Genomic DNA, 13328 nt, shown 5'->3' on the forward strand with positions numbered 1-13328 from the left:
CCATGTGCTGGGAACTGATTTGATTAAAGCCTGGGACCCAAAATAGCATTGTCACAATGCGGTTTGGTAACATGCTGGTGTTATTGTCTACTGAGGTTAGAAGAGCCCTGGTAATACTGGAATGCTCTTCCCTAATCTTTAGTAAATCTGGCATGTTAAGGACTTTGTGAAGAGATGCATTTGGACATGTGAAGCTTCAAGGCAAAGTAATAGGCTTGAGGTTTCTGACTGACAAGACACATGTGAGTACATGCAAAATGTGCTCCTCCTGCTAAAAATAACATTTCTCCTGTCAACCACGATGCATCCACCCCCACAACACCACCCAGAAGAACACATTAACACCTTGGCTTTGCACGTAGCCCGATTCACAGCAGCCACAAGTGGTAGAGGGATCTGCACTCTGTGTGCATGCTGACAAATCATATGGCATAGCGAAGAACAGAGGAGTGAAACTGGGCTAGCAGAAGTTGACGCCTTATCATCACAGTCCCTTTGAGCATGCTGTAGGCTGACACCTCCACCAACCGAGTCATCTCCCCGATGCCAGGATGAAGAGCACGAGCCCACTATCCTGATTTAGCCTCTGGTAAGCGAGGCTTGGCTTGCCACACTGGGAAGGGTGGAAAAGGTGTGTTGATGCAAATGGGTACAGGAGCATCACGGGTGCACTGGCATGGGGACAAGCAAAGTATGTCCAACCACTGCTGCTCACAGCTGTGCTAAAGTGATATGTAAAATATACATTATAGACCAGTCATGTGAGATGTTTCTCCCATTACTGCTCCACATTTGGTGCCTAATACCATCCAGAAACCTGTAAATAATATTTCAAACCAAGAAGTGTTGGATTGCAGGTAGGTATTACCCTTAAAAAGGACTCCTGCAATAACTAAGGTGCAGGTCTGTCATACAGCCTGTGTGTGCTTCTGCTGGCACTGCAGTCACCAAGGTAATGAAAGACATGGACAGCAAAGCTTTTAAAAGTGGTGAAAGACTGGAGAATACCAAAATTTTTCCTAATTATTATTTCCTATGAAAATTTCCTTTTTTTCCTGAAAAATTAAAACTTTCTGAAAAATGTTGAAGACAATAAAAATTTACCATTCTTCTGAACTTTTCACCATAACTTCTAGGCAAATAATTTAAAAAATCATTATTGAGTTTTGCTTTGGTATAAGTTTAGATTGTTTGCAAAGTAAATCTCTTAAAAGAAAAAAAAAAAAAAGACCTGGAAACAAGTTGTAGCTAAAATATTGGCAGTCGACTCAAGGTTGATTCACAGTCACAGAGGTCACTGTCGGTCCACTGCAGCCTCCGCCCGGGACAGCATGAAGCTTTTCTCAAAGGAGATTTTCGGAAAACCCAGGAGATTTAAATGCATAAGTTCCAATCTCTCCTTTAGCTGGCAAGCACATGAGCCTACGTTCTCACTCTTGAAATTAAGCTCCTTTAACTCTCATTTAAGTGGCTGGGCAGAGCCCTGGGCTCTTGCAGTGCTTCCCTTGTCCAAACTTCACCTGATGACTCTGGCAAAGCCGGGCAGGCTTTGGTGGGCGCTGAAGGCATCCAGCCCTTTGCAGACAGCACTTAGCCCTTAACAGGATCAGCCCCTTAGCAGCTTGTATGGTGTCCATCACCTCAGATGCCTTACCATTTTTTAAATTATGCAACACCCACCATATGTAATTAGCCAAGTAAGCTGCTTTCACCTAACCTCAAATGTTTGTAACGCTTATAATCCCAGCTAGGTGTCTGTATAAAGGAGCTCCTTGTTAAGGGCAGAAGGGAGGAATATTCTTCCATAAGAAAATTAGGGAGTTGACAGAGATGTAAAGCTAAAGGATTGCAAGATTGCTTTTGTTTGGCCAAACGTTTGAGGGTTTGGGGTTGGTTTTGGAGATCCTGGTGTTTAAACTTAGTTATTCAGCAGGTGGTCTGGCAGTAGCTGTATATGAGAAAGCAGCTTGCCCATGGCAAGTCCTGTCCCCAGTAAGCTATCAGCATCTTATCTTGTTTTGTTTTCTTTCCAGTCCTTTCTCACTCCTGTTTTAGCAAATGTAACACGAGCATCAAGTCCCTTCTTGGGACGAAAATCCGTGAGTTCATCAGCCAAGATGGAGCTTCAGTTTTGGCCCGATTTGGTTTCTCTCTTGGAAAAACTGAATGGTTGGACGCCCCTGGTGGTTCTGATCACATTTCTTTTGATTATAGACCTTGTGATAAAGAGGCGTCCCAGGAATTTCCCTCCAGGGCCACAGCTGTTTCCTCTCATGGGAACCTTTGTGGACTTTAAGCAGCCCTTTCATCTTGCGCTGCAGAAGGTAAGAGCTCCATGGACATTTCTCCTACTAACAATATTTTACCTCTCCAGTGACTTTTGTCACCAAACCTGCGAAGCAAGGGCAGCCTCTGAAGAACTAGCTATATAATAACCATGTATGAGATACGACCCTTCTTGGTTTTCTCTCTTAGTATCACCTCCTCTTCCATGGGAGTAGGAAGGTCCAATGGGAAAGAAACCCATATGGAAGAAGACCTACATGTTCCTCTTCTTTCTTCCCATCTGACCATGACCATTTTCTGCTGGAGCCCAGGAAGGGTTCGGAGGGTCTGGGCCAGGCTGGGGGAGGGATGGCAAGCGCTGTGTGAGAAATTAACTGTTTGGACTGTGAACATCACCTCTGGAAATTGTATTGTCATTGTCTTTGCTCAGAGGCCAACGATTTGCCCCATTACATCTAAAAGAAACATCTAAGACCCTGAGTTAACCATCCCTGTGGCTTCTGTGTCACAGAAAGAGACAGTGATTGCTCTGGAAAGGTTTCCAGAGCTTTGACTCCCTCCAAAGCCAACGGAAGAGAGATATTTTATACATGCTGAGTATGCTTCTCTGAAAAAGTGGAAGGAGAAGTTCTGACTTGCTGGTTGCAAATATCCTTTCTGGTGACTATTTTTCTCTTGCTTTTACTTAGCAGGCTGACGCCAGCCTATCTGCCCTGGCTTTTCACAGGCCACTAGCATGGGTGTCCCCTAGGGGAACCCTTGGGGAAGGCTGAGGCAGCATGCTCAGGATATTTTGTCAATACACACAATTATTATTAATAAAATTAGTCACATTCATTTACATGCACACAATGACTGAGACACCCATTTGGCCCCAGACTGGTTTCACGAATCACCATGGCAGTTAAGGGTGACCATGTGTGTCCTTTCATGTAGACTCATACTAAGAAGACGGCCCAAGCTCCTTGGCAGAGCGGGGCCCAAGAGATGATATGATCGCCCTTTGCTCTTACACATCAGGGAGTTGAACGCTGCACAGGAGACAGTAATGTCAGCAAAGTCCATGCAAGGAAAATGGCTATAATTTAGCCATAAATGTATTCAGGCTTAAAATTAGAAGTAGGTTTCTAGCCATCAGCAGTTGGAGCCACTTTCTAAATGGAATAGCTGGAACAAGAAACCACACTATTTTAGACACAAAATTGATGAAAGGGATTATTTGTTGTGCCTTGCCCTCAGCAGCAAGAGCCTGGGCGTGGTGACCCAGGTGGTGACTACCTCTAGTACCCTTCCTGTGAAAAAGAGGGATGGAGCAGATGCCCATCAGTTACAAAGCAAGTAATGTCCTTGTTACAAGTTAAATTGATGTAACTGCCTGGTGAAACCCAGGTCATACCCACTAACAAATATAAGCAAACCATCTCTCCCACACTACAGCTCTCTAGCACTTTTTATGCCATCTCCAGCCTTCATGGAATAGTTTAGGTTGGATGGGACCTGCAGACTTGGGTTTGGGTTTTTCTTAAGTCCCCTTGCTCCAAGCAGGACTAAATTCAAAGTTAGATGCCATTGCTCAAGGTCTTGTCCAGGTGAGTTTTGAAAATCTCCACCTTCTTGCTCTCAGAGGGCGATGAACTCTCTTTCAGCTTACTGGTTGGTACGGGAACATCTTCAGCGTGCAGTTTGGAAGTCTGATTTTTGTGGTAGTCAACGGGTACCAGATGGTGAGAGAAGCTCTTGTCCACCAGGCTGAAATATTTACAGATCGGCCAAATATTCCACTCCTCCAAGAAATATTTAGAGGCTTTGGTAAGCACAGCTACCAGGATTTTGGTACAAATGTTTCATCTATCTGCAATGATAACAATTAGAGTGAAAGAAACAGGTTGAATTCAACCCTTGTTAACTGCACCCATAAAAGATTGCACAGAGGAAAGCAAAAACTGAATTCAGTCTAATAATCTCACAGGTGTATGTTTTAATCTCTCTGGGATTTAGGGATGATGATGGGATCAAAGTCAGGTCTTGATGAAAGAACAGAAATAAATGCAAGCTGCCCAGCGATCGATACACTTGAAGAGTTTTCCCCTTGGTTTTAATTTCTCCTTTACTTTTTCTCCCCCAGTTGCATATAGCTCCAGAGACGGGGTATGGTGCTCCTGCCTGCAGCTCTGCCAACAGCGTGATAGTACTTATAGTATTTTGGCTTACACGTTTTTTTCCCACGCAAAGTGACAAAGTAGCAGATTAAAGCAAATCCATAAAGCTAGATCTTTAGCATAAGCCAATTACTCTTGAATTTTAATTCCCAGGCAAAGCTATAGTTTTTCAATGTCTGTGGGGTTTGTTTGCTTTGGTTTGGGGTCTTTCTTCAAGATGAATGGCCATTTCTGAATCCTATCACTCGTACATGACCCAGAGCGAGGTTTGTTCACTTGTTTTTTCCACCTACAGGGCTCAAATCATCAAATGGGCATATATGGAGGCAACAGAGAAAATTTGCTTCAGCAACACTAAAAAGCATTGCTGTAAGTTTTGAGGACAAAGTGCAAGAGGAGAGCCGGTACCTTGTGGAGACAATCGAGGAGGAGAAAGGTGGGTGGTTAAGGTACAGCACCGTGCCCAAAGCTTCCAGCTAAATGAACAGCGGGAAGTAAATCTCTTACTCTGATGCAGCTCCTAACATGCAAAACATTTCTTCAGTCGCTCAAATCTCTATCTTATACTTCCAGAATGTGCCTTTTAGCACTTATTTGGGACCTCAGGCCTACTATTTTAGTTCTTCCTTATTAATATTAAGCAAATATATACTAAGTGTTTATTAAAACTTGCATATTTATATGGCTAAGAAAGTCTCTCCTGTATTCTGCGAAGGAATAAACACAGCTCTCATGCTATCAGGCACGTATGCTCAGAGGCTTAGTTAACCTCTGCTTGTCCTTGGTTTGCAAAGTATTTTAAAACTTGTTTAGTCAGGCTTTCCTTTTGTATCATGCACAGATGAAGCGTGTGCCTTGCTCTTTTATGGTCCAGCTTTTAAGAACTGCCAGAGGGATATTAGTAAGAATAATTTGTATGTTGGTACATGGGTGATGTTGCACTTCAGCTTTAAATAGAAGCAGATGGGGTTTAGCTAATTCTATGGAGCTATATATAGTAAACAAGAAAGATCTAAATAGGAATTGTGAAATTATATACTGAACTTGCTCCATTTCAATTGCTGTTGCACTGAACAGGCCAAATACTTCATGTTGCCAATTGATTATAGTCCTTTATAGTCCTAATCAATAAACTAATTAAGCTGCTGTTTTGGGCCTTTCTCCCCATTAGTAATGACAAATAGTGATCATGTCCATCACTCTAATATCTGAGCACCAGCCCAGTTTAATTACTTTCTTGAACAGTGGAGAGATCAGCAGTCCTGTGCAGAGTGCCTTGCATTTCAAAGCGATGCTCCCCAGCGTACCAACAGCAGCTCAGGGCTGGACTGGATTCGTTACTGATATTAGTCTCTCATATCATGGCAAGTAGCTCTCCAGGCTGCCTAAATGTGCCCTAGGAGATGGCGGTCTCTGCTCGATAGCTCTTCCAAGGAATGCAGACGTGATGAACGTCACACCGACACTTTACTCTTTTAGGAGCTATGTGCATCACATCTATGGGCCATATGAAATATTGCTGGATTTTATAGGCGGCCACAAAGACTTGCAGTCCTCACCCTCTCCCCTCTCTCCCATCCCACTTGATTTCTTTGTGGTGGACAGTTAAAGGCCAGTGCAATGGCATTTCTGCAGTGTGGTTAGTCCTGAGCTCCCTGCCCCAGGCTAAGCTTTGAGGGACCCTCTCTTGGCATTTAAAATCGACACCAAAAACATTTTGGAGCATGCAAACCTGACAGCCATAATGTGGCATCCTACTGGTTGTTTTCCCTGGAAAACAGTTCAAACCCTGCTTCAGCAGCTCTGCGCTAACATTGGTGTGTGCCAGTAGCCTAGGCCGGAGACGGGAGGGGATGTCCTTGGAGAAAGTATGTCGTGGCACACAACGTCCAACCTCCAGCAGGATGTTGGAGGTGATGGGGGTGGTGGGGACCCCAGGACTCGGAGTGAAGCCTCAGCATCACCATGGGTGAAAAGTAGGTGAGGTCTCACCCCAACTTCACAACTGTTGATCTGATAGAGAATGTGGTTTTGACTGAGACTTTAAAGAAAAAAAAAGAAAGTTGTCTTTCATTTTGTTTCCTCCAGGACAACCATTTGACCCTCATTATAAAATTAATAGTGCTGTTTCGAACATCATCTGTTCCATAACTTTTGGGAACTGGTTTGACTACCATGACAACCGTTTCCAGGAATTACTGCACTTGCTGGCTGAAACACTGCTGCTAATCAGAAGTTTCTGGGGCCAGGTAAAGCTTTTCTAGCTTCAGCTGCATGTAAGAGCTCAGAAACTGGAATTTCTAGGGCAGTGGTGTAATCTGCTTTTCCCTGTAGAAACAGAGTCACGTTATAAGGGAAATGACCACCAGTATTGTTTTACATTAGACTGGGTTTATACACAAAATCCATCAGGAAAGCAAGAAAGCAAGTTAAAATTATTGAGGCACATGGAGAAAAAACACTGCAGGATTGTGAAACCAATCTTATGCCTGACATAACTGAAGAGCAATGGAAAAACCTTAAAAATATCTATGTTTCTACAAAAAGAAGAGTCAATTAGTAGCACTCTCAGTGAAAATTCCCTTCTTTTCCCCCACCCCTTTCCCAACTAATTTCTCAAATAGCTTTTATTTATGACAAAACTGTCTGAGAGTCCAGGTTTATAACCAAAGTAGGTGGATTTGGGGACAGACTGCACATAGGTTCTGCATGGCTGCACACCATGGGCCAGGTCTGATCTCTGTCCCCTCCACGGACTCCAGCACTAAGGGGCTCCTCTGCATCCACACTGATTTATGACTCCAGTGGCCACCTCACATTAGGTGACAGCTTTGGCCACCCAAAATTAGAGAACTTTATCAGCAGAAAACATCTGGCCAATTCTTATCTTGTTTGTACTTGTTTACATCTGTGTAACTAAATTGACCTTTGCAGCATTTTTTTTCCTGGTAGCAAGCAGAACTCATAAATTGTACTACCATCTCAACTGTGATACCTGCTTTTTTTTAACTCAAGAAATGCTCTTTTGCTCTGTTTGATTTCTCACCAGCTGTATAATGCTTTTCCTTTGGTCATGAGATGGCTGCCAGGACCCTTTAGGAAAATCTTCAGGCACTGGGAGAAACTTCAATATTTTGTGAAGGAAGTGATCACAAAGCACAAGGAGGATTTGGACCAGTGCGAGGCAGGAGATTATATTGACTGTTACCTGAAGGAAATAGAAAAGGTAAGAAGGAAATGCCTAAAGTCACCTAAAGCTTAACCCAAGAAACGAGCAGATGAGACTCAAGGCTTTTCTGTCAGAGGAGCCTGTGCCTCCCACATTACCTTCTCCTCCCTACCTCTTCCACGTCAAGCTTTTAGCAACAGCAGGAGCCTGATCACTTTGAAAACACACAGATTTTTTTTTTCATTTGAAAGTATTTGCACTTTGTCTTCTTCCATTTTCCATTCTGTTATGCGGCGTAGGAGGACTCTCGGAACATGTTCACGTTTCTATGAGAGCTCGCAGGCCTGTGTTTGCTATCGTGAAACTTCACATTTGAAAATGCTACCTGCTTTCAAAAGTTGCTCTACAGCAAACAGAGTGTCTTTCAAAGCATTCCGCAGGGCTTGTAAATAAGTGAAAGTAAGGGGTAGAAATTTCCAAGTCCAGGGGTGATGGATAATAAAATAGCAGCAGGACTTGACTTATATATGGATGGTTTTGGATTGGGTTCTTGAAAGCATCTCCTCCCTAATAAGACTTTTCATTGCCATGCTTTTCCCCAAGTTTAAGAGTGACACCGGCTCATATTTCCATGAGGAAAACCTGCTGTGCTCCACCCTGGACCTCTTCTTAACCGGGACTGAGACAACAGCAACCGCCATCCGCTGGGCTCTGCTCTACATGGCCACATACCCCCACATTCAGGGTGGGGCCACTGATGGGTCCTTCATCTAGCCCAAAACCAGATAAGTGAAACTCAGAGTATTTCCAGCTTTACCACATGCTGGACATGCCTATGCCCCAGTTTTCTTGTTGGGAACCTTTTGAGCACAGGTCTTTTTTTTTCTCTCTTTCCATAGAGAAAGTGCAACTCAAAATCGACACGGTGATCGGCCAGTTCCGCCAGCCTGCCATGGCCGACAAAGAGAACACGCCGTACACCAGCGTGGTGCTGAGTGAGGTCCTGCGGATGGGCAACATTGTGCCACTGGGGGTGCCCAGGATGTCCACCAGCGACACCACCCTGGCTGGCTTCCACCTGCCCAAAGTACGTGGAGACCACCAGCCCTCCCATTGCCCCACCAGAGCGAGGTCTTCATGGCCCAAGTCCCAGATCTCATCTGGAGGGGAAACAACCAGTAGGATCTTATGGAGATATCACAGTTATATAGAAAATACAAGCCCTCCTGATGGATGCTATAGGGCTCTTATGGGTCTCACCTCCTTACGGAGGAGAATTGTGAGATCCCACAGTGTTGGTCAAAATTTTCAGTTTTACAAGGTTTATCCCTTAAATTTTGTACAAGACGCCCTCCAGGCATTATGGGAATAGAGGGCCAAGAAACATAGGATAGCAAACACTTTGAGTTTCTTAATTCCACAGAGTATTAAAAATCATCTATTAAAAGTAGCACTTGGTAAAAGCCAGGTAATAGGTATTGATGCGTACACACTGTTCTGGCATTATGAAAGCAAATATGAAATTTAGATATATCTAGTCTCTTCCATGTATATGATTGGTTGCATCAAGGAAAATTAAAGATAAAAAAATATGGGCATTTTGCTCCACACTGATTAAAATATTTTTCTTTTTCTGATGGAGGATGTGGAAATAAACCAGATCAGGTTTTAAAAAAAAAAGCACAATAAAGCGGATCAACTGAAAGTTAGTTAGTTAAATTGCTTCAAATTCCTATGGGAACACAATGTTATCAATTTAAAGATGGTTTATATTAACATCACCAGTGACAGCAGCACAAGGTACGGATCAACACTGTGATGATATATAGAGGAGCACAGAAGTGAACAATCCTGTAGGCTTTCACCCTCATTTAATTACATAGCTTAGGAAAAAAAAATTTGCCCTTAAAAAAAAAATGTAGTTTACATTGTGTGTGGAACAGAGCTAATAGTAAATGAGTCTGACAACACATCGGCTCCTCTCCGTCATGTAATCGCCTGTTTTCTCCACCTCTTGCAGGGCACCACCCTGATGACCAGCCTGACTTCGATAATGTTCGACAAAAATGTGTGGGAGACTCCAGACACCTTTAATCCTGAACATTTCCTGGAAAACAGCCAGTATAGGAGGCGGGAGGCTTTCCTGCCTTTCTCTGCAGGTAGGATGATGGATGGGGAGTTGGTTTTCCTCTTTGCAATGCTTTTTTTTATTCCCCAAGACACCCCCTCCAGAGTAGGGGTTACTGCTCCTTGTCCAGCTTTCAGCCCATGCCCAGCATTTCCCACAGTGTAAATCCCTATAACAGTTAATACTGACTGCTTGGAGCAGGAGGGAAATCAATTTGTTATCGCAGGATGAAAAAATAAGGCTTTTTCCTCTTGCGCAAGCTGCATAACTGGGTTTTTTTCGACGAGTTTCCCCTCTTCATCTATCCGAACAACCATCGCAGTTTGCTCAGCAGTAAATTTCTGGGGAAGATTTCTGCAAAATGTGTGGGTGAACATTGCCACCTAACCTTTCAAGGAAGAAAAGCTCCTGCAGCCTGTGCAAGGCGGCGCGTGAGAGAGGAGCCTGAGAGGTGGTTGAAGCTCGCTCGGGACTCGGTGGGGTTATTTTTGCTCCTTTTCCAGGCAAGCGGGCTTGTCCCGGGGAGCAGCTTGCCAGGACCGAGCTCTTCATCTTCTTTGCAGCCCTCCTGCAGAAGTTCACCTTCCGGGCGCCGGTGGCCTCTGTGTTAACCTTCGCCTTCATGCTCAGCCTCACGCGCTGCCCCAAGCCCTTCCAGATCTGCGCACGGCCTCGTGACTGAGGCCGGCGTGGGGCTGCCCCGCGCCCCCCAGCTTCAGCCCACCGCAAGCCTGGAAAGCGCCCCTTCTCCTATCCGCCCCATAGATTTTGGGCCAAAATGATGGGCCACAGATGTCTAGCACTCACCCACATGCAGGTGACAGTGGGAAGGGCAGGAGGGACACATCCTGCACACTGCAACAAGGACAACCCTTGGGGCTTTTGCCTTCACCTCCTGCATCCTCCCCTCTATCAGTTTGACAAAATGCATGAATTTAAAAGCCTTATTACTTAATTTCTGCCGTTAGCACCTCCCAGGAAGGTGTCTGCCAGCTGCAAAACCATGGGCACAGTTGGGTCCACGGTGGCTCTTCCACAGAGGATATGTCCGCCGCTCAGAGATCATTTAGCAACCCCTAAATCCCAATGCTGCAGCACCCTGAATGGCCACGGGCTGTGTTTTCTGAGGTCTCCCTGGTCAGTGGGGGCAGCTGGCCTTGGACGTACAAGCTCTGGGTTCATGCCTCAGCACCAGTTTGGACTTCCAGGTGGCCATGGCCGATCCTGAGGCTCAGGTGGCCTTGGCCTCGGTTTGGTGTACGTTCCCCATACCACCTTGCTCCTGCTTTGCAATGGAAATAGAGATCCTTGGAGCAGGAGCATGCAGTTTTTAAATCTCATACATATATGGAAGTTTTAATTAGGAGGCTACAGGGTGGTAGAAGCAGCTTCTACCATATACCAACCTAAGTGGGATGGCATGAGGAGCTGTGCCTCCAGGTCATGAATGGCTATAAAAATGCAATATTGCAACTATATGAGGGAAAGGTTTATCCAAAAAGGTTTGTGGTAGTAAAATACACAAGGGGAAAGAAATGTTGCAAAAAAATAATTGCATGGGCTTGCTCAGGAGTAGTTTAGCCAAAGCCCAACAGAACAAGAAGCAGCAGAGAATGTCGGAAGGGTCGTGCCCGCGGCGGCTCACTGCTGGCCATCAGGAAGGAAATGGCGGTGCGGAGGCTTTGCGGTGGGAAGTCATGAGCTCGCCCGCTTCCCTTCCACTTCTGGCAAAGATTTGTGGCCATGCGCAACAGGCATGTCCATAGTGTGGGGCCAAGGAGGTGGGTCAGGGGCATGGCACCGCCTGTGATGGAGACACTGCTTCTGCCCATACCAGGGTCTCTTTGGAAAAGAAGTAATTACATATGCAACTTGTAGAGAATTTTTCCATTTATGTGACCAAGCATTAATGCTTAGAAATGCTGTCTCCTGTGTGCTTTTGTTTGGAATATAGTCACAGCAAAGATTGGGGATTTCTCCTCTTTTTTTTCCTTCTCACCTTTCATAAGTGACTTTTCTATGGGCACCCACGAAGGATACTGAATAGTTAACAGGAAAAGAGGATTAAATCACGTTTCATTTCCACTGGCTTTAGCTTCCATCTCTGGCAATAACCACCTTTGCTGCGTTACAAAGCAATCACTGTGCAGTGGCAGATTTATGCCACATGGGAGAGTCCTTTGCACATCACATCCCTGCCACACTGGGCACACAGGGATTTTGTCAATGAGCTGTCCTTCTAACTGATCACTTCAATCCTATTGCATTTTTAATTAATGTTTCACAGTTACAGGCTCCTGTGGGTTTTTTTCTTTCTAAAAAAGAAAACATAAAAGATCTGTGGACTTTTTTTCACCTATCAAGTTTTCAAAGCCATTCAGGACTAGGCACTGGTTTCTCTCCATTTTTTTATTCACTTTGGTGTAGGTCTGACCTCTGGTATGTGGCTACAGCTTGTATTATTTGCACTGGCTTAGTAAACAAATATTGATCTCTTCCCTCTTCCATTTCAAACTTGCCTTTCCCTGTTACTTTAGGGTTTCCTTCCTTACTCATGGAGAAGATTGAAGATTGAAGTCGTCTTCTTTTTCTTCTTTTTTTAAAATCAGTTGGGGGAAAAACCAAACACCCCCCACCCCCCATTTTTAAATGGAATGATCCTATACCATAAAGGCAGGAGGCATGAATTTGTTTATTTTTTGAGTGGAACATCTCATGTGAGTGAAGGGGAACACGTGCATCTCCCCAGAATCATGGCTAAGTGTGCTTAAAAGCTAGAGGTAAGAGAGATTCTCCTTGAAAACAGTTTTTTCCCCTTTAAGTTCCACAATAAAACAGTGATTTAACTTTTCAAGTTTCTCAGGTGTAAAGGTTATGCAGCAGCTTCGCTCTCGTGCGTATGGCATTGCTCCAGTGGTGCTGGTGCATCTCTGTGCCTTGTCTTCAGCTCTGGACAACCCCAACGGCCACGACTGCTCTCCCCAAAAGAGAGAAAATGAAGCCAAATCATCCCCCAGAGCATGAGATCACAGCTGACAACTGCAAACAGCCACGGCAGAGCCGCATGGTGCAATGGCAAACTGCTGCTGCAAATGCCCCTGCTTCTTTCACAATAAAATGCAACATGTATGTCAAAATTCAATGTGGTGTATGTGCATGATTAACTACCTGTCTCAGAGCCATTCTTAGATGGGAAAATTCGGCACAGCCTGTTACCAACTACCACTGAAGGGCTACAGCCCGCAGAGCTGGGCATCTGCTTTGGCTTTTCAGCACCTGCCTTAGCCTTGTCGGGCTTTGGGCACGGCTTTAGCACGGGCTACAGACTCAAAGGCCAAGGCAGGTGGGAAGAGATGGCTGGAGGGCTCGGGGTAGGGCCAACCTCATGGCTGGAGCAGGTTGCTCTGCTTGCAGTTGTCCGGCGGAGATCAGAAAATTACGGTGCTTAGAAACTGCTGCAGATCCTGGAAGGCTGTTTGCCAGGCCACATTACCCTGACACACCGAAACCTCAACCCATGAGTCAGACGGTTTGTGAAAGGGTTGTGCAACCTTATCTCACATGTCCCCACTGACCTAGGGCTCGA

At 44.9% G+C, this 13328-nt stretch overlaps 1 protein-coding gene across 1 annotated transcript; it reads left to right on the forward strand.

Moving 5' to 3' along the window:
- The first annotated feature begins 2117 nt into the window (after nucleotides 1-2117).
- On the forward strand, nucleotides 2118-10424 carry LOC143161253 (cytochrome P450 2J2-like). The gene is made up of 9 exons (XM_076340053.1): nucleotides 2118-2324; nucleotides 3933-4095; nucleotides 4741-4881; nucleotides 6534-6694; nucleotides 7495-7671; nucleotides 8218-8359; nucleotides 8514-8701; nucleotides 9635-9773; nucleotides 10246-10424. Exons 1-9 carry the CDS (start codon nucleotides 2118-2120, stop codon nucleotides 10422-10424), a joined length of 1497 nt encoding a protein of 498 aa, XP_076196168.1.
- The last annotated feature ends 2904 nt before the right edge of the window (nucleotides 10425-13328 follow it).

The sequence above is a fragment of the Aptenodytes patagonicus genome, chromosome 5 (genome assembly GCF_965638725.1).
Source record: "Aptenodytes patagonicus chromosome 5, bAptPat1.pri.cur, whole genome shotgun sequence".
In the NCBI taxonomy this organism is placed as follows: Eukaryota; Metazoa; Chordata; class Aves; order Sphenisciformes; family Spheniscidae; genus Aptenodytes; species Aptenodytes patagonicus.

Bases quoted from the DNA above. Each gene is read 5' to 3' on its own strand.
- LOC143161253 (XM_076340053.1), top strand. From the start codon at position 2,118: ATGGAGCTTCAGTTTTGGCCCGATTTGGTTTCTCTCTTGGAAAAACTG. The intron at 6,695-7,494 runs GTAAAGCTTTTC...ATTTCTCACCAG, and splicing joins TCAGAAGTTTCTGGGGCCAG to CTGTATAATGCTTTTCCTTT. The intron at 8,360-8,513 runs GTGGGGCCACTG...CTCTTTCCATAG, and splicing joins CACATACCCCCACATTCAGG to AGAAAGTGCAACTCAAAATC.